This window comes from Gopherus flavomarginatus, chromosome 11 (genome assembly GCF_025201925.1).
Source record: "Gopherus flavomarginatus isolate rGopFla2 chromosome 11, rGopFla2.mat.asm, whole genome shotgun sequence".
NCBI lineage: Eukaryota > Metazoa > Chordata > Testudines > Testudinidae > Gopherus > Gopherus flavomarginatus.
The window spans coordinates 42,778,137-42,805,308 of NC_066627.1; the positions used below are offsets into that span (position 1 = coordinate 42,778,137).

The 27,172-nt window shown below is 39.5% G+C and overlaps 1 protein-coding gene and 1 long non-coding RNA gene across 2 annotated transcripts in view; one reads left to right on the top strand and one right to left on the bottom strand.

Annotated features, from left to right (window-relative positions):
- SYCP2 (synaptonemal complex protein 2) overlaps positions 1–27,172 on the bottom strand; it is a 63,757-nt gene that overhangs the window by 18,803 nt on the left and 17,782 nt on the right. The window contains 21 exon segments of the mRNA XM_050917767.1: positions 633–807; positions 1,170–1,218; positions 1,863–1,918; positions 2,743–2,800; positions 2,904–2,977; positions 8,932–8,968; positions 10,542–10,666; positions 11,371–11,744; positions 11,861–11,997; positions 12,261–12,318; positions 12,437–12,515; positions 12,610–12,651; positions 12,654–12,721; positions 14,653–14,715; positions 16,017–16,116; positions 18,009–18,164; positions 19,410–19,484; positions 22,325–22,473; positions 23,547–23,607; positions 24,493–24,588; positions 24,830–24,875. Of these exon segments, the coding sequence (XP_050773724.1) occupies positions 633–807; positions 1,170–1,218; positions 1,863–1,918; positions 2,743–2,800; positions 2,904–2,977; positions 8,932–8,968; positions 10,542–10,666; positions 11,371–11,744; positions 11,861–11,997; positions 12,261–12,318; positions 12,437–12,515; positions 12,610–12,651; positions 12,654–12,721; positions 14,653–14,715; positions 16,017–16,116; positions 18,009–18,164; positions 19,410–19,484; positions 22,325–22,473; positions 23,547–23,607; positions 24,493–24,588; positions 24,830–24,875 (2,078 nt within the window).
- Positions 10,438–27,172, top strand: part of LOC127031098 (uncharacterized) — a 30,621-nt gene continuing 13,886 nt past the window's right edge. Inside the window, exon 1 of the long non-coding RNA XR_007768499.1 lies at positions 10,438–10,487. This is a non-coding gene — a long non-coding RNA (uncharacterized LOC127031098). The remainder of the gene's footprint in view (positions 10,488–27,172) is intronic.

Below are 27,172 nucleotides of genomic sequence, written 5' to 3' on the forward strand. Positions count from 1 at the left end.
TCATCATCTGCTGATCCCATTACTTGAGGTCAAGATCAAAAGCCTAAACTGTAGAAAGGAATGACAGAACTATCCAGGATTGTACTGGTTCTGAATCTGAGACAAATTACGTATTTATAGTCACAGGAAAACACAGTTGTGGATTTTAAGGAATGGCATTTACCAGAGCCCAAGGTTCGAGTTGGGTAACCTCTAGAAAGCTTTTTAGCATGCTTGTATTTCTTTTATTGTTTTTAATTATGTTTTCTCTGTAATGCTTTCACCTGAAGAATGAATGTGCTTGCTTATAAAGAGCTGTGTGGTAACTTATAACTACAGGCAATACACTGGGCAGAGACTGCAGAGAGAAAGCATAGTGCAGACACTGGCCTTTCAGGCAGACTGGACTGCTGGGAATATCACAGATCTCTTGGTCAGGAGGGAGAAACTGTCGGTCTCCGCCCAAGAGAGGTGGCGGCTGAGGAGCTGGGAATCTAGAGTGGTTGCCCTCATGGGACCACAGGTGCAGTTACCATGAACTGAGACGCACTGCACACAACATATTATGCATGGCAAATATAATTAAATAATTTAAGAACTATTTACAGGTAAGTGAAATGCAGTCCCTAAATGTTCAACAATTAGTTTCTTACTTGCTTCTATACTTTTAGATTTCTTCGGATTTTTAGTTCTGCTGTAATCTACTAGTTGGGGTTTAGGTTTTCGGTTAGACTCTCGTAGCCAACTGATATCTGTCTTGCTGTCATCACCTCTGTATTCTGTGTCAGTGTCACTAAAGAGATGCTTCTTATTTTTATTCATTCTATTCTATACAAACAAACAAAACAAAAATAGTTAAAGGTCATTTATTTCTGTTTAGATTTATAATACAATTTTTACCTAAAAGTATGAGGTATTTCTAGATATAAGAAGCATTTGAGCTACAAAAATCAAGTCTAAAGGCCTATCTTTACAAGAGTTTTCACAGTATTAAATTCAATAACTTCGGGCTGCTTTAAATTATGTCAAGGGGCAGTTCCACCTCCATTCAAGAAAAGGACCATGCGAGTGGAAAGATGGCTTACAGTTTTTATAATTCTTTGTATCATTTTAAGGGAAAAGAATGGTTAATTTCCGTACTGAAAATCTGGTCTTTTTAATATCAGTTTCCCTGAGTTTAAGAAACTTACTTTATTATCTACTTTTTTCTGGATGGTACTTTTGCTTTCATCGGGATTCCTTAAACAAAGAGATATTTACATTAATAAATACATCCAAAGCTGAAGACATCTGCTGAGGTTATTGTCATCTTTCTGCTTTTGGTATGTATGTGTGTGGGAGGGGAATTATGAGGCACATGCACTTGATCTCTTTTTGGCAAGTTTGAAAACCACAGTTCACTTTCAAATCTAACATGACAGCCTCTTAGTTTGAGGCAAACAGGGACACACAACAACAACTACACACACTGCAGCCATTAGGTTGCCTCCCCAGAGTGCTCCATGAGGAAGCTCTCTTCATTAGTAAATACCACACATTAAACTAGTAATCTGATGAAAATGAAAGGATTAGGGACAAATTTGCCAAAGGAAAACAGTTAAAAAAAAACCAACCAAAAACAAAATACAGCTGAGGAAGCCATTGGAGCTGCCTTTACTTGCTGAAGAAAGGAAAATAAATGAAGAAGTTATGCCAGCCCACTTTACAGGGAAAGTGAGACAACAAGAGTGTTTTTTTCCTGTTTATATCTATTAGACGGACTTGCACCTGCTATCTTAACTGGCACAGGGGGACGCTGGAGAATGCAAACAAAACTATTCATTATTACCATCTTTAAGGAAAAAATATTTTTAGATGATTATAATGCAATGTAACATTCTTACATTTTTTCTGTCAGATTTGTACTAGCTTTCAGGTTAGTAACATGTAATTCTTGGACCTAAAATGTAAGTACAAATAAATGAGAAATAATTGCAAATGTATCTTCCATGATATATATAAAATACATTAGTTATTCACACAAAGAGTAACACTAAGACTTTTTTACTCCAAATACAAAATTTCTTGTTTGCAATAATTTACAATGGTCAATTTACACATCAAAGAATATTTCACATCTTCTCTTTGAATATTTTAATGCAAACTTCCCAGATTTCACATAAATCATGTTACTATTTTTATATGCATATTTTAAACTTTTTCTTAAGAGTTATATATTGGCCCATATTCTCCAGTTTGTATTTAGTAAGTATACTACTACATCACAGTTTCTGCTAAAGACAGAGTTGGCAGCAGAGCGGAAAAGCTAGAGGATGGATCTGCCAGATTTCATGGCACCGAGAACTAGTTTCCATGATTTTCCACTTTTCTCCCTTTCAAAAGGCTTAAAGCACGTCTAAACCCATAAAATATATACAGAGGAGGAGGTGGTGCTCCCCCTTATAACTTTCAGCCCATTCTTTAAAAAGCATTCACCCGTGATGTGGGAAACCTAGATTCAATTTCCTACATTTGCCTAATGTGGAGCAAAGACTTGAACCCATATCTTACCATCTTCTATGTGAGTACCCTAACCACTGTGCTATTAGTTATTCTGAGGTGAGTCTCTCTCAGGACTTGTCTATATTGCCCTACAATTCGGACTACAAGGATTTGAACAGCAGTGCATGCCACAGTGCTGCGCTGTAACTCCTGTATGTGGATGCTGTGGGCACAAACTAAAAGGTTCCTAGTTTGCATTAATGTAGACTACTGGAATCTTACTCCAAGCTTTATCGTAGGTTCATCAAATCCACTTAAGTTAAAATTGTAGACATCATCCCTGTCAAAACAGATACAAATAAAGCTTTAGTTAGTGAATCAAGGAATATTCTTAACATAATTGGATATTAAAACATTTTCAAACAAAATTACTAGATACTTACACAATATGTCCTGTAGTCATATTAAGCACAGCTGTAGTTTTTACGTTTCTACAGCTTCTATTCTGAACTTTTTCCTATACATACAAAAAGAGTTACACAGGTCTAATATTCAAAACATGTTCATCTATAGTCATCAATACATCAGCAAGTTCTTTAACAAAAGCCTGGGTGATAAATTAGTTGCTTTTGAATCTAAATCTCGCTAAATTTACAATATTCAAATATGGTATTAGGGGTCAGGACTGCTGGAGGTGAAATATTTTGAGATGTAAAATCATCATCTGTGGCCCTTAAAAATCTCATGGTACTTATTCAAAAAAATAAGTGTTGGTTTCTGTACCACACCCAAATTCCATTTGAGTAATATGTTTTCCTACTTATTCTCATTCTCTCTTAAATGTATCTTTTAACTGCTGTATAGTCTTCCATATCATGGAAGAATGAACTTCAGTCATAAATTAAATGATCCCGTTATATGCTGTGTGGGAAGGGTTTGTCTCCATGAACATTTAGTTCACATTGAGAAGAGTGTGAATCTACCCCGCACTAGCATGTTGCATACTAACTGTCCATGAAGACTCTACTGATGCACACTAATCATGCCTTAGAGAGCTTTGATCACCCCCTTTTCAAAACAAGGTAGAGCAAAGCACACTAAAGAAAAAATGGTTACTCACCTTCTCTTAACTGTTGTTCTTTGAGATGTGTTGTTCATGTCCATTCCAATCAGTTGTGTGCCCATGCACATGCCTGAGAGCCGGAAGATTTTCCCATAGCCACATCCATTGGGTTCGTCTGGGCATCCCCTGGAGTCGCACCTTCATGGTGCTCAAGATAGAGCCCTGTCGACCCGCCACCCCCTCAGTTCCTTCTTGTCAGCTACTCCAACAGAGGGGAAGGAGGCTGGCTATTGGAAGAACAATAGTTATGAGAAGGTGAATAACCATTTTTCTTCTTCAAGTGCTTGTTCATGTCAATTCCAAATCAGGAGAATCACAAGTCCAAGTTTAGGTGGTGAGGTCGAAGTCTTCCACTGATTGAAGCACTGCTTGTCTGAAGGCCGCATCATCTCTGGCCTGCTGGGTAATTGCATAGTGTGTGGAGAAAGTATGTATGGAGGACCACGTCACCACCCTGCAGATTTCCTGAGTGGAAACCTGTCATAGGACTTTAGAGTACAGATATGAGGACTAGCATGTGAACCCCTAAACTGAATTACCAGCTTAGATCTGGTCTTGCTGCCACCACTCCCAAGTACTAACTCCCTTCCCTGGGTAGTCTTGAGAGACTTCTTCACCAATTTCCTGGTGAACACTGATCCAACCCCTTGGATCTTAACACAAGGAGAATTTAACCATCCTCTTTTCTTTCCCCCCACCAATTCCTGGTGAGTCCAGATCCAATCCCCTTGGATTCTAACACAAGGAAAAACCAATCAGGTTCTTAAAAATAAGACTTTTTATTAAAGAAAAGAAAGGTAAAAGAAAAAAACCTCTGGGAGAGATTAGCATACCAGCTACTCTCACAGACAACAGATTCAAAACACAGAGGATGTTCCCCTGGGCAAAACTTAGTACACAAAAGAATTCCCAATTTGATTATTCCCCTAATTGCACAAAGACAAAGTCACAAAGGAAAATAAACATAAACCTATTTATTCTTTTCTAAAACTTCCTACTCTGATAAGAGGCTGGTTCCTTGATCTTTTCCACTCCAGCTGAAACTGACCAAGACAAAAGGAACTTTCCTCCTTCCTTTTGAAACATTCTGTCCCCCCATAGGTTCCTCTGGTCAGGTGTCAGCTAGGCTAGTTGAACTTCTTAACTCTTTACAGGTAAAAGAGGCATTAACCCTTAACTATCTGTTTATGACAGAACCTGAGCCAGGAACACTAATGATGAAGCCTGCGCCATGGTGGAGTGCGCGGTGATTGGAGGTGCAGGAACACCTGCCAGGTTGTAGCACTCACAAATACAGGATGCTATGCATGACAAGATGCGTTGTGATGACACAGGCTGACCTTTCATTCTGTCTGCCATTGACCCAAATAACTGGACCGATTTTCTCAACGGTTTCGTTTTCTTGATGTAAAAAGCTAGTGCCCTGTGGACCTCCAGAGAGTGGAGGCTCCGCTCCCTGCCACTGGAATGAGGCTTACGGTAGAATGTTGGGAGAAAGATGTCCTGGTTGATGTGAAATGCGACATAACCTTTGGGAGGAAAGCTGGGTGGGGCCTGAGCTGAAGCTTGTCCTTATAAAACACGGTGTAAGGAGAGACTGATGTTAGGGCCCTGAGGTTAGCCACTCTCTTGGCCAAGGTTATCGTTACCAAGAACGCTACCTTGTAAGAGATGTAGAGCAGGGAGCATGTTGCTAATGGTTGAAACGGAGGTCCCATGAGCCTAGAAAGGACCAGACTGAGGTCCCAGGCAGGGACACGCTGACAGACATTAGCGTATAACCTGTTGAGCCCTTTTAAGAACCGGCTGACCATAGGGTTAGAAGATGTTATAAGAACATCTGCTGATGATTGACTGCTGGTTCAAAATACAGAGCTGAAGACCCCCGTAGAGTAGACCTTTCTCCCGACAAGGTTAAGTTGCTTAGCCTCCTTGTTTTTAAGGGAGGGCTCCTAGAAACCCTACAGCTCACGCTGATTAGCAGTGTGTCCACAACAAGAGAATCGGGAGGTGGGAGGAGGAAAAAGGTTTGTACTCCTTGGAGGGCACGAAAAAACACCTCTCGTTGCACTTGGCAGTGGGTGGCAAGGAAGCTGGGGTCTGCCACAAGGTCTTGGTGGCACCCACAATAGTCTTAATAAGTGGTAGGGCAATATGAGAAGGACCTGAGGGGGTGAGGATATCCACCATGTGATCAGCCTCCTCGACCAACTCCTCAGCCTTAATGCCTAAATCTTAAGCAGCAACTGATGTAGCACCCTGTTGTCCTCAAGTACTGGGGCTATGGCTGTGCCTGCAATGCCTCGTCTGAAGACGGGGAGGAGGAAGCCCTTATAAGCAGTGGATGCTCCCTGCCATCAGCTCCCAAAGGGTCCTGCGACTCTTGGGGATCTCAGGGGAACTTTGGTGCTCATGGAGCGCCCGTTGGTGCCAGGGCTGTCAATGCCGAACTCGGTGTTGGAATGGGCACTGGAGACACTGACAGTACTGTTGGTGGAGCCGGTTCTGAACCAGCTGCCTGAGCCAACAAAGGTGGCCGGGCCGTTGTCTGTGCCGCTGTCGGTGCCAAGGTCATCATCAGTGCTGAAAATGCTGTCAGCACCGAGGCTGAAAGAGTCACCAGTGCCGGCGATGGTGACGCAGCCAATGGCATTAGCATGTGGATAGGCACCAAGGCAAGCTGCACAGTTGGCGTCAGGACGAATGTGACTGAGGCCACCGAAGATGCTGTGGAGCAGTGCCCTTTGTTCCCTCCCTGGCTTTGGTGAAAGGCCCAGGGGGTCCAGAATGCCACTGTGGTGGATTCTGCCACTCCGGTGGCCACACCTGGGGCTTTGGTCTGTCTCACCTTGACCTCGATCGTCAGCTCCTACTCTTCCAAGAGCAGTAGGAGTCAAACTCTGACTCCAAGGTCTCCGAGATTGAAGACCATGGGGGAGCCGAGCTTTGGTGCCTCGAGCATCAAGAGCTTGGGGAGCCACTAGGCTCTCGGTCCGAGTGGGCTGGTGCCGAAGGTCATGGAGAGGGGGAAATATCTGTATATCATTGCTAGTCTCCCTCTTGACTGCACCTGGGGGCAGGGTAGAATTGCCAGTGCCTGACGTTCCTCCCTCCTAGGGGGCGAGAATAGCACCGTAAGGTGCAGCAGATTCTGAGCAGCTTTGAAAACTTCCGGTGTTGAAGGAAGTGGCATCTGCTGTCCCACAGGGACCAGTGAATGTGGGGGCCCCAGAGTCAACTGCCTCGACAGGGATTTTGAGCTGTGGCCCACCTGGGATTTCCCTTCTTTAGAGTTAGCTGGAGGTGACTGACTTTTTGGCTTCATTTTCTTCTGAGGTGCCAGCAAGTGAGACCAGTGCCTGCTCTCTGCTGAACCTCGGGAGATGCCGTGTTGGTGCCGAGCATCCCGGGAGCTGTCCTTTTTTGGCACCAAACTTGATGATGGCACTGGGGCACTCGTCATTGATAAGGAAGTGTTAGGCGATGAGCCGCCTGAGCCCGGATCCGAATGCAGGCTTAGAGCTGCCTCCATGAGGATCACTTTAGGCCACTGCTTCCTATCTTTAAGAATTCTAGGGCGGAACTCGTGGCAGACCTTACAGCGATCCTTTTGGTGATCCTCCCCAAGGCACCATGAACATGGATTGTGGCTCGCTCTTTAGCATGTGCTTCGTGTTGACCACAGTTTTTTAAACCCCAGGGACTGTGGCATACCATGGTTCTGGGGAGTCGGAAGGGCAGTAGAGACCCCCAACAACTCTAATCAATAACTACTAAGATAAACTAATGATATACAAACAACTGGGGTTGAACGCGTTTGCTAAAGCACGTGTATGCGCACACACACCTGACTGGAATCGACATGAACAAGCACTTGAAGAACTCTTACTGCACATCTGCAGGGACACAGACAATTAGTGTGCAGCAGGCTACCGTGGGATAGATTCACACCTCAGTTTGCCATGAAATTAGTTTGTAAAATTTGTCATGAATTTTGAGAATTCTAGCTGATAGGTGTTATATAAGCATCAGTCACTATTATTATAGGTCAGGTGTGGGCAAACTTTTTGCCCCTAGGGCCACATCAGGTTTGCAAAACAGTATGGGAAGGCCGAGTAGGGAAGGCTGTGCCCCCCAAACAGCCTGCCCCTCACTTCCCACCCCCTGACTGCTCCTTTCAGAACCCCCAACCCATTCAACCTTCCCCCGCTCCTTGTCACCTGACCTCCTCCTCCCAGGATCTCCGTCCTAACCGCCCCCCAGGACCCCACTCCCTATCCAACTCCCTCAGCTTCCTGTCCCCTGACACCTCCTCCTGGGATCCCCTGCCCCTAACTGCCCCCCTGGAACCCTCCCTCATTCACCTCCCCCCCCAACCCCTTTCAGAATGTGGCCCTGCGAACATGGGCGGAGGACTTGGAGGAGCAGGGGGAGCTGCACAGCTGGAGAGAAGTGCCAGTTTCCCCTTCAAAGTGCTGCTTCTCTCCAGCCGGCTGCGCAGCCGCCCAGTGCTCCTCCTGAGTCTTTCACCCCCACTCCCGCCACCTGCGCCGTCCGCTTCCCTGCCCCTGCAGTGCAGCCCCTCCCCCCTGCAGAAAGTGCACTGGTGCTGAGCTGCCTGAGTGCCCGTCCCTGGGTCCCCCTGTTGTTGGGGCGGCCTGTGCTAGGGCACCCTGCATTCATTGGCAAATCGGCTCCTGAGCCGCACCGCCTGGCCGGAGCCAGCCGCGCTGCTGGCATGGAAAGCTGAGGCTGAGGGGGAGGGGAGACAGCAGGGGACGGCCGCGGCCAGCCAGGAGCTCAGGGGCCAGGCAGGATGGCCCTGCAGGCCGGATGTGGCCCGTGGGCTGTAGTTTGCTCACCTCTGTTATAGGTGGTACTATTAAGGAATCACATTAAGCATTATTGAATAGCTATAAAAACACACCAACACATGAACTGACACTGCTGTGAAGAAATAAGGTGTGTAGGTGCAGCAATGTACCAGTTTTGGATGGGACGTTAAAATTATGGTCCCATACGCCTGTCACTCTTGGATATCCAATGGAGATGCAAATTAAATAGTCCATTATCATTTTTTAAAATGACTGAGAATAAACCCTGTGACTTGGCAAACAGTCCTTTTTAAAGAAGAGATTTCATATTCAGGAATGCTAGTGAACTATTATGGAGCATCTACCAACTGCCATATTTTTATATCATTTTATACCTCATTGCTTTCTAAAGTACACTGAGATATTTCAAGTATGAAAAGTGCTATGATGAACAAGATTTTATCGTAGTTTCTAGTAGATAATATCAACTTTCAGATGAAATTTCTATGTAAAAAAAAACAATAGTAAATGTACCTTACTGACTTTGAAACCAGACTTATTTAAACATGATCTAAAAAAAAAAATCATCAAATACCATCAAATGCATACCAAAAATGTGTTCAATATATTACTAATATAAATGAAAACCATAACAAGATAAGAAAATATTTGCTTGTATAGTGTATCAGAGTTCTTCAATAACAGATTCTAAGATAACGTGACTTTATATAGTAAAAATATGTCTTAAAATTCTAGTAACTTAGAACGTAGTCTACAAATAAACTGCACAACTATAAGCCAAATCCAGGCAACTTCAATTTTTTTCCAATAGGCCCAAATTCTCATTACTGCACAAAGCTCAAAAGATAAAATTATAAAAAGAGCCTAAGTGACTTAAGCCTAAGTCTCATTTTCAAAAGTGAATTAGACTAGAAGGGTCAAAGTCCCACTGACTTTCAATGCTTTGGATAAAATTTTTAAACTAAGTGATTTAGGAGCCTATGAATAAAATTTTCATGGAGCCTAAGTGTCAGATTTTTAAAGGTATTTTAGTGCCTAGATATACATAAGGGCCTAGAGGGATTTTCAGACACAGCTAGGTGCCAGACTCCCATTGATTTCAGTGTGTTAGGCTCTTAAAAATTTTACCCCAAGTCACTGCTTCTTGTGTAGGTTTGCTGCACTAGAAACAAAAGGCCCAGTTCTCTGCAGTGTAAACTTATACAGTAGCGGGGAGTTACACCCATTTACACTGGTGAAAAATTTGTCCCAGAATTTTTAATCCCCAGGCAGCAACATCTGCACCCCAACATACTGGGATAGGTAGTACTGAAAATCTGCGTAGTCACAGAACCAGTGACTACACATTCCAACCCCCCAAATTCCTAGCATTCTCCATTTCTGCATAGCAGAAGAGAACCAATTCCAGGGAGAGCTGGGCAGGAACTGCCTGCAAACAAATAGCACTTAAAATGAACTAAGTTACAAACCCGTAACTGCCAAATATCATGAGTTATGATATAAGCATAACCTCAAGTTATTTTGTTTTACTGTTTTCATTTTTCAAAATAATTTTCATAACCAATTTTACAACATATATTGATGCATTTGTTCACAATTAGATAAATATAAAAATTATTTAAATTGTGATTTATGACCTGCTTCTCAAAGGTGCTGAGCAACAACTGCTCCCACTAAGTCAATCGAAGATGCAGGGGTTAAGCATCTCTAAAGATCACACCTTTATGTGATTAAGTTTACATACAACTAAACTATTGTAGTCTTTAAAGGAACTCTGAGCATCACAGTTCCTCTGCTAGTGCTCTAAAAATAGAAGTAGAGGCAGCACTTTAAAATTGCAGTTTAGGCTGGAGCTCAGGCTCTATCTATACAGCTATTTTTAGAGCCCTAGAGGAGACCAAGTCTATCAACCTGGGCTGGGAGGCTGGCTTCAAAATCCTTACTCAAACTGGGAGTTGCAGCCTAGCTGAGCTTGTCCACCTTCTCACACAGATTTATGATCTGGATAAACCCAGCTAGGCTGCATAGAGGCTTTATGTGCTCTCTCTTCTTTGCAAGTGCACAAGGAAGTAAGTCACAATCAAGGTGTTCAAAGTATTATGAGAAAACAATTTATACTATACCTGTTATTAGAGAAAAATTCTCTTGCTTTTCTTGCATGTTCGATATCATCCTTTTGTTTATATCTGTCACTGATTTTACTTATTATTGATTCTATTGTTTCAGCCATTTCTTTAGATTTTGCTTTCTGTAACAACAGACTTTGTAAGTAACCTGTTAACTTTGAAAGTAAACTTTGTACAATAAAAGGGCAGAGCTGCAGTTTGGGTACAAAGACTCCATGTAGTTGGCACTCGACACCCATGGATCCCTCAGGATTCATCAGGCTTGAGGGCAGCTTTTCCACAGGAAGAAAATCACACCCCTCTACTTGAACAATGTAAGGAAGCCTTCACAGAAATTTCCCTACAAAATGACCACAGCTTTCGATGCAAGTGACAGCAATCTGGATACTTTTATCAGTAAGCCAGCTACATTTAATGGACAAAGTTTAAAATCCTATCTCTGATCCAATATTTAAATAGGGTTGGGCTTGCACTGTGATGTTTCACCAGGCATCTTGATTTAAATTGTAACAGTCACAAGTGTCACTAGAACAAAGGACTGGTTCATATTTTTAAACAAAAGGAACCCCCTGAAATCAAAACAGATTAATATTTTAAATTTTCAGTACAAAACATATATACAAATGAGTTACATTTGAAAATATGGTAGACCCCTTATTCATCTACATTAGTGTAAACCAAATGATGAACAAATTTAGAAATAAATAGGATTAAAAATATGCTATTGTGGCTACACTGAAATATTGAAAATATGGTAGAGAGAACACTGAAACTATACCATTCCCTTTATTGCTAAGTCGGAGGAACCAAAATGAGAATCTATCACCTTCTCAGATTTTTTATGATTTGTAGTCCCTTTTCTAAAAGAAAAATCATCTTCCTCCTTAGAATTTCTGGCCAACACTAATTTTGCTGAATATCCCAGAGATTTTTCAGTCATTTTAGTTGGATGAACTGATTTAAAAGATGTTTCAGGTGTGGTGGGAACTTCTTTTGCCTCTGTAGTTAGTATTTTCTGTTCTAAATGGTTAGAACTGTTTGATGTTTGTCCTCTGTGTCTTATGCAGTTTTCTTGTTTTTCGGTTTCATTTTGTTGCTTCTTTGACATTTTTCTACTCTGAACTTGTTGTTTTGGAGAAGTACTTTCAAATATTGAATAGAAAGCTTTTTGTTTGGCAGCTCTTTCACTGAGAACAGGAACTAATGCAAACAAAAAATAAAATCTTTTTAAGATAAAAACTTGTAAAAAAAGGTTGACTACAAAATCTTAATTTGCCATTCATAAAAACTTATTACTAACAGGGCATAAGCTTAACCTTGTTGGAATGTATGTCCTGATGATGTACTTCTCTTCTGCTTATCACACTTTGTTATAAGCTTTTCAGGTACAGAGCATGCATGTTTTTTCCAGATTTTATTTTCATCAGCAGAACTTTCCAAAAGACCAGGCAATCTACAAAAATAATCCTTTTTTATTTATACTAAATTGAAGAAATTTGGTCAGTATTGCTAAATGTAACAGGTTTACAGATAAAAACACTGCTGATTAATTAATGTTAATATAAAAACGTAGGGCTGGAAGAGATCTCTGGAGATCATTATCAAAATCTCAGAAACACTCTGTCTTTGGCAATACTTGCACATATAGCTTTTAAAAGGTGGTGGTGTTTTTTTAGATAAAACAAACAGTTATTTAGCATTTTTTTTAATACTTACAAAGGTTTGTCATTTCTGCCTACTGGCTGAGAATCGGGAACAATATCTAATAGATCATCTAAATGAAACATATATTAAATTTGATATTAAACATTAATTTTCTCAGTTTCTTTTGTAAAAATATGAAAACAGAATGATTTAAAAATATCATTGTCAAAATTTGCAGAAATACTTACGTAGTGTTTGTTTTTGGCTGGTCTCACTGTCTGCCTCATTTTGTATCATTTCCAAAACTTTTTCAGCTGACATATGCTGCTGAAAAATTACAAAAAATATATTGGCATGGAGATATAAAAAAATACGTTTTATTTAGAATAGAAGTTTTTTTTAAATGTTAGAAAATAATGACTCCCAAAATCTTTTCAGGGAGTTTTGCCTCATTTCTGATTGTTTTGCTGTTTTGCTGATATTCTGCTGAGTCTCACAAAATACATTGTCCAGTACAGAGCCATCTCTACCCTAAAAAGCAGTCATGTTAAGTAAGTAATTTTACTATTAAAGAATAAATTTTGGAAAACTATTTTTCTGGCTCTTACAAAATGTTTTTCAGACAGCATGGTTCTACCCTGAAAAATTGCTTTGGAATCCCAAAATATCATTTTTACATATTCATTGTGTCTCAGGAATTTCTATATGACATTTGCTCAAATAGAAATAAAAAGATGTTTTTCCACCTTCAAGCCCCACAAACTCAACATGGTTCTGACAGTCAAACTGAGATATTTTCATCTCACACCAGTAAGAGAGATTCTTTAGGGAAAATTATACTCTCACCTACACCAGTGCAAAACCAGTGTCTTCAGGTTAAATACTCACTGAATCTGTGCAACCCCATTAACCTTTAGTTTCAGGGTCTGATCCAAAGCACAATGAAATAAACAAGAGTGCTTCCATTAACTTCAATGGGCTTTGGGCCAGGCCATCAGTTTGCAGAAATGTCAATGATACCATATGAAGACAATGGCATTTCACAGATGTAGATGATGCTATTGTTTGTTCCTTAAAATATTTCATGACAGTGGAGTTTTAATAAAGTTGAACAGTTCAAGGGATGGTTTTCCAGAGAATTAGGTGCACAATTAAATTAATGCACAAAATATGCTCATGCAAACTCAGAGATTGTATATAGCGGGTCGGCAACCTTTCAGAAGTGCTATGCCGAGTCTTCATTTATTCACTCTAATTTAAGGTTTCGCGTGCCAGTAATACGTTTTAATGTTTTTAGAAGGTCTCTTTCTAGAAGTCTATAATATAGAACTAAACCATTGTTGTATGTAAAGTAAATAAGGTTTTAAATATGTTTAAGAAGCTTCATTTAAAATTAAATTAAAATGCAAAGCCCCCCGGACCAGTGGCCAAGACCCGGGCAGTGTGAGTGCCACTGAAAATCAGCTTGCGTGCCGCCTTCGGCATGCGTGCAATAGGTTGCCTACCCCGGGTGTATGGAAACAAGCCTAATCCATTTGATCATGCAACTATCTGATTTGCCCAAACATCTGCAGTAATTGTGTTCACAAAGTAGAAACACAATCGGACAATTAAACTGTCTAAAAATTTGGCACTAAAAATTTTTGGTTGTGTTTTGATAGCATTACAGAGGTAGAGGCTGGATATAAATAGGCCACACCTTTATCGTCTCCATTTCTTTAGATTCACATTGTCCTTGAAACTTTGCAGTAAAAATGTGTTCACTTCAAAGAAAGTCTGTTTTGCAATTTAAAAATTAATGCATGTAAATGTTTTCTGTATTAAATGTCAGTAATGTAAAACTATCCTATTAGTCCAAAAAAGCTCATTAACCTTTGAACACTATAGCATATGGGACTATTACGCTCAGTGAACTGGAGACTACAATGGATAAAAGATTGACAGATCATGTACGAGAATGGGAAAGGAAAAAGCAAGTTTGCCAGAGGGTGAGAGTAGGTATGGTCAGCCTTAAGGTATAAAATGCAGATCTTAGAATAATTTTACAGATGCAAGGTGGGTGAGGTATTACCTCACGCATCTTGTTTCTCTAATATCCTGGGACCAATACAGATAAAACTGCAAGCATAATTTTATAGGTATCCTTGTTTGCCAGTAGGAGTACTGCTCAGTTTTAGCCAGCTGAAAGCGTGAATCTGAAACAAGACAGGATTTAGAGGAAAAAAGGATTTAGAGAAAAAAAATGGAGATCTACAAGACCACTTTTGTATCAGCACAAAACCTGATGAAACTAATAAGTATTATGAAGAAAAGAAAAGATGAAAATGGATTATTCTTTTCTAAAAACTTACTTTTTCTGCAGCAACATTACGCCTTTTAAAAGAGTCAGCTATAGAAGATTTACGTGGCCCTGTATGCTCTAGATCTAAATTCTTTATTCCGCTCTCAGTTATTCTGGTAATGTTATTTTTTTCAGAAGAGCTCATCATTTGCAAAGGCAGTTTAAAGCGGGCCTTTCGGGGAGTTGCTGAAAACAAACCAGAGACTTGTTAATTTTACTTTTGTCCATTAAAATTATTGTGATCCCAGTGGCATCGCAACATTTAAAGGCTGTTTCTCATCACTACATTCATTTAATAAAGTTTTAAACAATTTTAGCCTAATTCTGACATCACACAAGTGAAAATCAAAAATACTGCCAGTGAAATTAAGGAAGCTACACTACTGGATAAGAAGATAGTGATTCTATGTACTGAAAGAGGCATGAGTCCTGTGAAAAAGAGCACCTGATCATGTAATTAAAGTCTTTATTATAATGCATATGCACAGATGAGTCAACCAAAGGTTGCCATTCTGGCATTTCCTAATTTTTGAAAGCTTGGTTTTGCAACTTCATTATTCTTTTAACTTAGCTTTGTATATTATACATAGTATGAGGATACCGTGCATTTAAGAGGATTCTGTGAGAAAGCTAAGTCAATGAATGTTCCTCAACCACCAGTTCCTCTCCTGTCACATTTGAACTCTTACTGGCCTTTCTCCTACACAGCTTCTGTGTAAAGGGAAAGGACCAAGTGATGGGAGACTGCTAGTGGGTTTGCCGGTAGGAAGATGGTAGATCCTGGAGGTGAGCCAGGAATGACTAGGGAAAGGTCCTCCCCCACTTCCTCCTCAATCAGTGATTCTCTTCTGAAGAGAACGTAAGCAGTTCTAGACCTGGTTTCTTCTACCCAGACCTGCAGTGCTCCCACACCTCATCTGTGAGCAAGATAGTCAGATTGTTCTTGAAGAGACACACAAAAAGTGTTAGGGAAAAGGTGCTGCTGAATGACTCTGACAAAGCTGATGAGGTGCCTTGCCAAGAAGACAAGAGTAAAGTTTGGTTGATGGGTGTACAAATGTGATTCACTGTGATTGCTGTAGACATTGTACACATTACTGAAAATGCTGCCCAATATCTTTATGAAATGCCACTTATTTATATTTGAGTTTCCTGACAATGATACTTAATATGCCAACGAAGGTGGTAGAGTTCCTTATAATTTGCACTTCAGAATCTCTTCAGGTCTTTGAGTAGTATGGCATAGAAACTTAAGGATTATGCATTTGCTGGGGAAATCCAATGATTAACATTTTATCCTTGTTTCCAGCTCCACAAACATATCATAGTTCATGCCTGATTGTGGTAACATAATGCAAGTTTTTCTCTTGGCAGTGTTAACGATCAGCACATAATGCCTCGGGTAAAGAAATTAAATTTAAATTACAAGTAAAGTACAAAAACGATTTTAAACGTATTTTTATCATTAAAAATAAATACCAACTTACACGTATTGACAAATACCAATGGGCTCCTCAGAGGCAGTCTACCAGTACCTGGGACAATCACTGATGCTTCAGACACTTTCCTTTTAGTAGGCGTAGTAATCTTGAAATGCATAAAAAACAAACAAACAATTCATTTTAATACCACAGCTTAGGACACTGTGGGTTTTTTTATATTTCTTGAAGTCATTCAATATTTTAACTATTAGTATCTCAGTTTTTGCACCCTATGCTGATGGCAATGTTTAAAGTTTTACTTCTCAAACACTAAGAGAATAATGTGACATAAAATAATCAGTTTGGGCTTGGCTACACTCACACTTTACAGCGCTGCAACTGGGGTGTGAAAAAACACCCCGCTGAGCGCTGCAAGATATAGTGCTGTAAAGCGTCAGTGTAAACAGGGCAGCAGCGCTGGGAGCGCGGCTCCCAGCGCTGCACGCTACACCCGTAAGGGATGTGGTTTACATGCAGCGCTGGGAGAGCTCTCTCCCAGCACTGCCGCTCCAACTACACTCACACTTCAAAGCGCTGCCGCGGCAGCGCTTTGAAATTCCAAATGTAGCCATACTGCGTTGGGATTTTCTGAAGTAATTCAGCAAGGGACAAATCCTCTTCTCAATACACAGCACAAGTAACTGGTTGACTACAAGGAGTTCCACTGGTGTCAGAATCCATCAAGTAGGCTATGATGAAGCAGTAGAGCCACTCAGTTGCTATATTTGTAACTTTAAGGCTGCAGAACCACTGTGTGGAATAATGACTAGTGGACCTATGCACTCACAAATTCACTGATTCTGTTCCTCAAATGGCCTAGCTTACAGTATCACCTATGCACAGGAAGATCCATACAGAGTTGTGCTTTGCATACACAAGGGATGCAGATCCTCTTTACAGGCTTCTCACATGCTCACCTAGAGCTGCACTCTGTGTGTGGGTGTATGCATGCACAAGTGTATGTGTGAGAGAGAGAAACCTGACTCTAATGAGAAATGTTAATACTGAAGGTTATTAACAGGCCAGCAAGGGGCTAAAATATACTTAAACTTCCATCTACCATGGGATATGCAAATATATAAAAAAAATTAAGAAAAAATTCTAAAGATTCTTCTCAGAGTTGCAAGGGGCCTATTTAAAAATAACATTTTCTATTGTATTAATTTTTAAACCAAAAAGCTAAAAATTCAGAAAGATGGTTAACCTTCAATTATATAGCTTAGTGATAATTAGTATTAAGTTAAGTACCAATGTTGGCATGAGAACAAATGAACATAAACTGGCATCATCAAGTTTAGGCTTGAAATTAGATGAAGGTTTCTAACTATCAGAGTGAAGTTCTGGAACAGCCTTCAAAAGGGGAGCAGTGAGGGCAAAAAACCTACCAGGTTTCAAGACTCAGCTTGATAAATTTATGGAGAGGATGGAATGATGAGGTTGCCTGCAGTGGCACATAGCCATTCTGCAGCGGGGTAGTAGCAAATATCCCTAATGTCTCGAGATTGCACACTAGATGGGGAGGGCTCTGAGTTACTACAGTGAATTCCTTCCCAGGTGTCCAGCTGGTGGGCCTTGCCAATATGCTCAGGGTCTAACCGATCACCATATTTAGGGTCGAGAAGGAATTTTCCTCCAGGTCAGATTGACAGAGACCCTGGGGTTTTATTTTGCCTTCCTCTGTAGCAAGAGGCATGGGTCACTTGCTGGTTTAAAGTAGACTAAATGGTGGATTCTCTTTAACTTGAATCCTTTAAATCATGATTTGAGGTTTTCAGTAACTCACCCAGAAGTTATGAGTCTATTACAGGAGTGGGTGGGTGAGGTTCTGTGACCTGTAAAGTGCAGGAGGTCAGACTAGATGATCATTATGGTTCCTTCTAACCTTGAAGTCTATGAACTGCAGCGTAACTACAATATATTAGTCATGGCTTTATAACCAAGAATTTAATTTAATTTTTATTTATGCTAAACTATTTCTGTTTTGATAAACATACTTACCTTAGATTGAATATTTTTGCAGTTGTCTTGGTTAGTTTTTTCATTCTGATTCCTTTGTTGTACAGGAAGTTGTTGTTTTACAGACTTACTGGATTTCCCTTCCATTCTTGATTTTTCTTTCAAGCAAGGTGACAATTGACTTTCTGGTACAAGAATCTACTCAGTATTTTGGGGAAAATGACATCACATGTAATATTTAATATATTATTTTAAAATAAATTTTAAAAAACCCACAATTCCACAAAACCTTACTTAAATAGTAGCCCTGTTAACATCAGTTAAACTTTTCACATGCAGTATGACTAGACAAGTGGGACAGTTTACAAGAACAAGCCCTAATTAATACTGCAGGATTAATCACTGTTTACAATCTTTTGTATGTGACTCTGGTCCACCAGTGCAGCTTCTCTCACGATTGTCTTCCTACATGCAAGGTGAGTAGCGGTTTATGTGGAATGTGGCACAAAAAAGTGAAGGGAAAAATACAGAATGAATTGAGACACTAAAAACTCTACTCCAGTTGGTTTGCTTTCAAAGTTCTTGACTCAGAATGTTTTAATGATTTCCTCTGCAGTTCCCCATATTCTTACTACATCTGTATATTTTGGTCTTGTCTATACTACATTTTCCTCCTAAAATTTTCCAGTGTTGCTAACATTGCAAACAATGTATTAGTGTATGTCAGTGGTACTCACCATATTTGTATAGGCCAGTTATAAAAAAAGTGTTAGACAACCTAGTTGTTAAAATGCCAGCAGCTTCTTGGAGCCTCGTCTATAGCATAACTCCCACCATTGCTGCCACTGGTGGGAAATTTAAGGAGTGTGGAAGACTAGCGGCTTCAATTCTGGAAAACACTTAAACATGTGCTTAAGTCCATTCCTATTCAGGAAAACATCTAAGTGCTATCCTGAATATGGACAGTTTACTGAATCATACTCATTGTTATCATAGCCACTCAGTGTGTTTTCTTTGCATAGATTTTGTCTAAACAGCTTTATGATTTGTATGTTGCTGCAGCATTTTGATAAAATAAATACAAGATTTCTATTTAAGAAAACAAAATAAAAAAAGTTTGTTATGTTAGTTGTTTATCTATTTTCCAACCATTTACTATCTGCCTTAAAAGCCCCTCTGTTCTTACGGTGATTTATAACAACCAAACTGGCTAATAAACAAGAGAACTGCTGGCTATTGGAGAACATCAACATACGAGAAATACATGTTAAATGTCTTTAGATTGGATCATGATCGCTATAACCAACAGAGAAATCCATTTAACAAAATTCACCATTTGTGGCAGCTTCTCTCAACTGTGTAAGGCCCCAGAAAAGACACATGGTTTGGGTCTGAAAATCCTCATGCTTAAAATAATTTCCCAACCAGAACTGTGTAACGTACCTGTGATCCACTTTCATCAAAAATTATATGAACTGATGTTTTGGCAACTGATGTGGCTTGCTTCTTGGTAAATCCCTACAAAACACAAATAATTAATGTAACATATACACTTGCTCTACCATCTAAATTTTCTCATCTTTTTATATGAATCCCAAATAAAACATTAAGTTCACAGGGTTATATAATCCTCAACAGAGGTTACTCCCACACAGGGGAAAAGACTTCAACTTTGCACCAGATGAATTTATTATGAATTCTTCCATCAAATGGCGCTCAGGGAAAAGCAGTTTGCTAATCCACACAAGTAATAGGGAGTTAAATTCTTCAAACCATCAAATTTTAGGATATCCAGCGGCACATGACCATCTATGTGGAGTCCCACAATGGCTTTGGGTCACAGAAACTGCTGGCTCCTTCGCAGCAAATTCTCCTGGTGTGGTTGTGCTGTCAGTGATTCCTCTGGAAGCCACTGGTACTAGAATTCCCCTTATGGGATGTTCCGCATCATGGAGGCGGGTGAGGTTCATTAATGTCCTGCTAAAGAATCACTATTATGTTCACAGAAAGCCCGCTACGTTATGGGAGAGGTGATGTAGACAACATCCGTTGTACCATTCTTTCTCTGCCTCAACTCAAGGATCCCAAATCCTACAGAGGGACTTTTGCAAAGTTGAGAGAAAGCCACCAAAGCAGCACTGTTTTCTACTGAGGCTCCCCCCACCAGGATTTGACTGCTTTCACTCCCTCCATCTGCAGAGAAGGATGGGAAAATATGGTCCATTATTTGTATGGCAAGGATGTTGGTCCACATTCACTTGTAAGAAATGTGGTATACTGAAATACATGACAATGAAAAGAATGAGAATGAAGTTCAGAAGGAATCTCTGGAATCTTTAGAAATGCCTTTTCTTATCAAAGAAAAAATAAAACAAAAACGGAACAAAAAAATTCACCACAGGGATTCCAAATTGTTGTTTGTATTTAAATAATCTGTATAGCCTATGAAGTTGATTAGGCAAGGTTAACATGTAATTGGAATCATAGGCGCCAATAGGGAAAAAATGGTGGGTGGCAGCCCCCCCATCAACTCCCCTCAGTGCCTCTCACCTGCCGGCAGGCCCCGTGGATCAGCACCTCCCCTTCCTTCCAGTGCTTCCTGCCTGTTGCAATCAGCTGTTTCACGGTGTGCAGGGAGGCTGAGAGGGAGGGGAGAGGAGTGGAGATGGGGCATGCTCAGGGAAGGGGGTGGAACTGGGCGGGAAGAGGCATGGTGGGGGGAAGCAAGGGTTGGGAGAAGTGGGGCGGGGCCTTGGAGGAAGGGGTGGAGTGGGGGCAGAGCCTGGGGCATACCCAAGGGTCGAGCACCCCCTGGCAGTTTGAAAAGTCGGCGCCTGTGATTGGGGATGCTGTAAATATTTACAGCTTTGCTACTGCCTCATAAATCAGGTATTTCTGGAAATATGCCCTTCCACTCTTGCCTGTGTGCATGAATTAAAAAATCAACACTGAAAAATAAAGCTCCAGCTCTGACTAGCAAAAAGTGGCCCATTATGTTTTTTTAATCCTAATGAGCACTTTTGTTCATTAATAAGAAGCTCAATTCCTCATTAGTTTTTTTAGCCTGAAGTTTTGGCAGCTGGGGAGACTTTTAGAAGAGAACTACTTTAAAAATTTGCTTCCAGATGGAGAGCTTGTGTATTTGGTTTTAGTCTACAGCAAACTCTTAGGCCAAGTTGCAAATGCCTGGAAGCAGGGAAAGGACTGGCTGGCTAAGAGAAAATATCATAACATGGGATATCAGATCTAGGGCAGTAGTGACTAAAAGTAGCTAGCATCTCTTTGTTGTTCTATAGCCTACGTGAAATAAATTGAAGATCGTAGTGTAATTCCTAGTAGACAGGTGTCCACATAATAAAAAGAAAATCATCATGACTGGGATCATTGATGTTAGTCTTAGTAAGGATGGCAGAGACTGAATAGCATGGAGAGTGAACTGATTTGCACCTCCAGATCAGAATGAGCTGAGGCATACTGTATAAAGAGGTTTGTACTGCTCCTGTGTGACAGAGTGCTAGGTATGAAACCCAGAGTCAGCACTCTGTTCACAGCAGCTCCAATCAGGCAAAGCAGATTGGAGCTGACAAGGCAGACCTGTGCCTAATTTGTGGATGGGGCATGGCAGAAAGACTAATTAAGCCATTAGCCAGAGCTCGCAAATAGACACAGGAAGGAAGTGAAAAGGGGAGAAAGCAGGTAGTGAGAGGAAGAGAGAGACTGCTCTCTCCCTGCTTGTAAAGGCACTAGTTATGGTGGGATACAATTATAAATAAACTGCACAGGGTGTTGAACCAGCACAGGGGTCTCTGTGTGATTTGTAGACAGAGTCAGAAGAAGGCTTGTTACATTCTGAATTAAACTAATTATTTGGTTTAACATTAATTCAGGCCCCGATTAATAGAATGGAAAAAGGTCCCTGTTCAAAAAGGACACACAAAAAGACACTACCTAGTTGCTAGCTTGCATGCACAATTACTAGGGTTGTGCTCGTAACAGTGGTAAACACACAGTTAAGTGTCCATGTGAATGCATTCGCTGCCTTTGCATGCATCCAATAATTGCATACATTTTTTCAGACACACAATACTATAAATCTTCGTCTCAACCTCTAGCATCTCCAATTAAACTCCCATTATAGCTCATTAAATTCAATTGTAGTATATTTTAAAAGATGTTAACCCTTAACAGAAAAGCTTACAATGGAAATGCTGGAGCATCTATTGTGAAAATGTTCGCAAGCATCTCAATACAGAACAAGTATCAATAAAGAAACCATTTTAAAATAACTGTTCCACAGTGGAATTTTTTGTTCCAGCTGGACAGAAAATGCTGAAAGCGGAAGAAAATTTCAGTCTTACCTTACATTTATTTGCACCATAAACCTTTTGGGCCACTTCCATGATTTCCAAGACAGGATCAAAATATAGGAACATTTGCTCCCCTTCTTGATTACCCACAGTTACTGGATTTTTTAGAATTATTGTTAGTAACTTCTTTGACTCTTTTTCTGCATAAAGATGAAGCATTCATTAGGCTTCAAACACTTCTTGTTTAGCACTTGAAAGAACACAAAACTCAGTTGAAATGTAGAGTTCTCAATTTGCCTACCTGCTGCTCTCTAATCAAATCTAAACTGGATTGTATTTAAATGAAACAATTCAACGTTCAACTGTATGAAAAAGTTATTTTTCTAACAAATGAAAGTATTTTAAACCTTCAAAAATTTCTTTAAAAATATATTTACTGCATTTTCAGATTAATTAATAAGTACTGTAGAAAGAATGGTTTAATTCTTTACATTTTTTATAATGTTCTGGAAAAAGGGCCAGATTATCCACTGCCTTGAAGTTAGTGTAGCTGGTAACACCTCTGTAAAATGACAAATAGGTGTAAAATACTGACAGTGTTGTACATAAGTAGAGAATTCCAATTTGATAACATTTTGCACCCGTTTTGTAAAGGTTTAAGTGACTACAAGGCCCTGAAGAAATCAAGCCCAATTAATATTTATTTTCTCTTTCACAATAACCATAATAGCAGAACAATTTAATTTTATTCTCCCAATAAAATCCTTGCAATACTATTATATTTTCCAAAATTTTGCAATAATTTTATAAATCAGGATTCAAAGAGTTTTATAATGTATAATGCATCACTCTTTCATGCTGTGGGCTTTTCTTTAATATATGTTTATAAGTAATTTTATAACATTTTAAAATAAGTCAAAACTGTATATTTAATGTGCATGTCCAAATATAATTAATTATGCAAAGAAATCATAATTAGCCACTTGTGGACAGTCACCCAAAATATGTTTGCAGTTGTGGTATAAAGAGGTATAAATTTGCACAAGCAAATTAAGCATGCATTTTGCAGAGCAACTGCGCAATGAATGACAAATCAGTACCCATATGAATGCAAGGGTTTGAAGTTCCTGAAAGCAATGAGAATTTTGCTCATTTAAGAACTGAGTAAGGACTTTAGGATTCGATCCAGAGTAATTCAGAATACAAAATTAATTTATAGTTAGGTAGACAGAATAATTCAGGAGTAAAAGAATACATTCATGTGTGTCAATACCTTCAATACTGTACATTTCTACCTCTTCTTCAGGTATGCTGACTGTTTCCCATTGATGATCCTCAAACAAAAAACAAGATGTTTTTGAAAATAAAAACTTATATTAAAGGATAAATTAATTAAATGTAAATGTGCATTATTACAATTATTTTTTAACTATAACATCCTGGAACATCAAGACATTTGTGACAGTTTTTTTTTATTGAGATTTCAAATCCATCAATTCAGAACAAACTGGAATGAATGGAAAGAATGTATTCTGAACGAAGGAGCTGAAATGCAGAAACTAAAATTCTATAAAAGGAAAGATATTTCTCACATCTGAACGCTCAGACTCATCAGTACAAGAACTTATGATATCTGGCAACAGTGTGAGTGGCATTTCCAAAGATGAAACTAGAACATTTGATGCAGACTCATTCAGCAATGAACAGCTGCAAATTAGATTCAGAAGGGAAATTCTTAGTTTTAACAGCCTTTAATTTTTACTATTCTGAAGTTGTACACATGTGATGTGTACAAAAATGTAAGGGATTTAGAAAGTGAAAGAATCCCAACTGAAGTTGAACTGATGTATTATGGCTGAACGATTAGTAATGCCACTGCCTGTTTGAATGAAGACACACAAGAACAGATTTTCAAACAACTTAGTCATAGAACTGCACAGGAAATTGTGTGTATAAACATATTACAAAATGTGGGCCACAATAATGAATAATGCCGTAAATTGGTACTTGCCATTCATTTTCTGTTAATATTTCTGTTTTAAGAATAAGCGAGATACCATCTATGCATTTCCACTTAGCACTTATTTTAAAATGAACTGTACTAGCTTGCAATTCACTCTCCAATTTCACAATAGTGCTGAGAACATCTCTTTTCAGGCTGATTGTTTTGTTTGAAAAATATATATATTTTTCCATATGGTCAAGGAAAGTTAGCTTACTTCATCATCTGCTGCAACATAGAAGGATATACTTCGGCTACCAACATTAAAATCAATCCAAAATTCTTCAAGATTTTCATCCAAAGGTATCTGTAGCTAAAATATATTTTAAAAATTAATTTAGGAGGAACAGGAGGTTCTCAAAATAATGTATTATAACACAAAAGTAGGTAATTTAAACAAACCTTAAATACATACAAGATGTCTGTATGGCACTTTAAAATAATCTTTTTTTTACTCTCTGTGTAGTCCCATTTGTTCTCTACTTACAGACAGAACTATACATCAGTTGTATTAAGGGAAAATCTATACAATTCACAATGAAGTTGTAACTTACCTCATATTGATCAAGGATTGCTGACAAACAAGGATATGTAAAAACTCTAAAAGAAAAATATCTAGTAAATGTTTTTGCAAAATTATTTACATTATTTTATACCTAGACTAGAACAACATAAAAACAATGGATTAGTTCTCCTCCCCTCTACCAAAAATTTCTACTTCAGAGAAAAAGAGTTGAAAACAATCAGTGGGACAGTCCAGGAAGGTTGACCATTCAAAAATTGCACTCTAAAAAAATTAAAAATTACATTTATACGTCACAGTCCCTGGATAGGCTGCTGCTGCTGAGAGCCTCTTTCCCTGTCCCCCAAGTGCATCTCTTTTAAGTGACAGGCTAGTGCCTCCACTTCTCTTTGGGATGGGGCCCCATGGCCCAACCACTTTCTGACACAATCTTTGGGTTACATCCTGCTTCTGGTTGCCAACCATGTTACTTAGCTGGCCCAATGGGCTTGGCATCTCGAAGGGTTTTCCTCTGGCAGTCTCTGGATAATAATACTATGTAGTGACACAGAAGCAGCTTCTCCAGAACAAAGTATGATTTATTTTGCCAAAAGGTACACAATGCTTAGAGAAGTGGATTAAAGTAACAAAGAGACCAATACACACATTGTCTTGTCCAGGCTTGGTGTTCCCCTTGAGCCCCTAGGTAGACATGACTTAGCTTTGGAGTCTCCTGTTCTCTTGGAGATCAAATTGTAGCCTGCTTTCTGTTTGGGGAGGGAGGTGGACTAGATGACCTCTTGAGGTCCCTTCTAGCTCTACATTTTTAAGATTTTATGATCCTGGCTCACAATCAGTCTCTGCCAGCCTGCAACACAAACTTCCTGTGTCAACTTCATGGCATGCTGACCACTCCTCCGAGCCTTGCAGTGGCACCTTTTCAAGTGGTCAGGTCTTTTGATCTTCCAGGATCTTGCCCCGGCTGCCAGAGTCGGATCTGAAGAGTCCTTCTTCACGGCTATAAATTTGGCTATTGCATGAGGAGCAGCTCCTCACTGAGGCCATTGTTTTATCTTTCCTGCCTGGTTTCCTAAACAACTCCTTTCCTCTAACTACACATTCATGCAGGATAATATGACAAAGATACAATGAGGGGCATATGATACTTATAAAAATATAACTATTTTCCAGTTTTCCACAATGCATCCTCACAATTTAAGCAAAAACAGAATTTGGCTGCAATAATTTTAAAATAAGAACTGAGTAAACCCTTCACATGAGAGCATATCACACAATCACTTAACCATCCTGCCAACTCATGAGACTAAAATGACATGTGGAGTACCCTGAACATATATTTATATTTCTTCACCTCTGCTAGGTCTGACCTCTTCAATAGGTATCATCCTGGACTAGTGCATTATCTCAGTCTAAAAATACCCTTAAAAAAAGGAATCACGGGATAAATACCCATAGCCAGATTCTCAGCTGATGTAAATTGGTATAGGTCTATTGGAATCAGTGATAATCTGACCCACAGTACCTAAGAGAGGCACCTTCTTCCAGGACTAAGAATCTTGCAGTAGAGACATGAAGAATGTGATTGCAAACAATGCATATATGACCTTGTTTCCATTCATCTTGCACCAAAGATAGAGAACTGAACACTTCTGTTTCTTATTTCTTAGTTATTTTTGAAAACTGTAATACTCTTTGTATGTATTTCTCAAAATAATTATTCCCTAACAACTCTAACTTGAAGAATACTCAAGGAGCTAATAGAGGAGGTATCTGAGCCTCTAGCTATTATCTTTGGAAAATCATGGGAGATGGGAGAGATTCCAGAAGACTGGAAAAGGGCAAATATAGTGCCCATCTATAAAAAGGGAAATAAAAACAACCAGGAAACTACAGACCAGTTAGTTTAACTTCTGTGCCAGGGAAGATAATGGAGCAAGTAATTAAGGAAATCATCTGCAAACACTTGGAAGGTGGTAAGGTGATAGGGAATAGCCAGCATGGATTTGCAAAGAATAAATCATGTTAAACCAATCTGATAGCTTTCTTCCATAGGATAACGAGTCTTGTGGATAAGGGAGAAGCGGTGGATGTGGTATACCTAGACTTTAGTAAGGCATTTGATACGGTCTCGCATGATATTCTTATCGATAAACTAGACAAATACAATTTAGATGGGGCTACTATAAGGTGGGTGCATAACTGGCTGGATAACCGTACTCAGAGAGTAGTTATTAATGGTTCCCAATCCTGCTGGAAAGGTATAACAAGTGGGGTTCCGCAGAGGTCTGTTTTGGGACTGGTTCTGTTCAATATCTTCATCAACGACTTAGATGTTGACATAGAAAGTATGCTTATTAAGTATGCAGATGATATC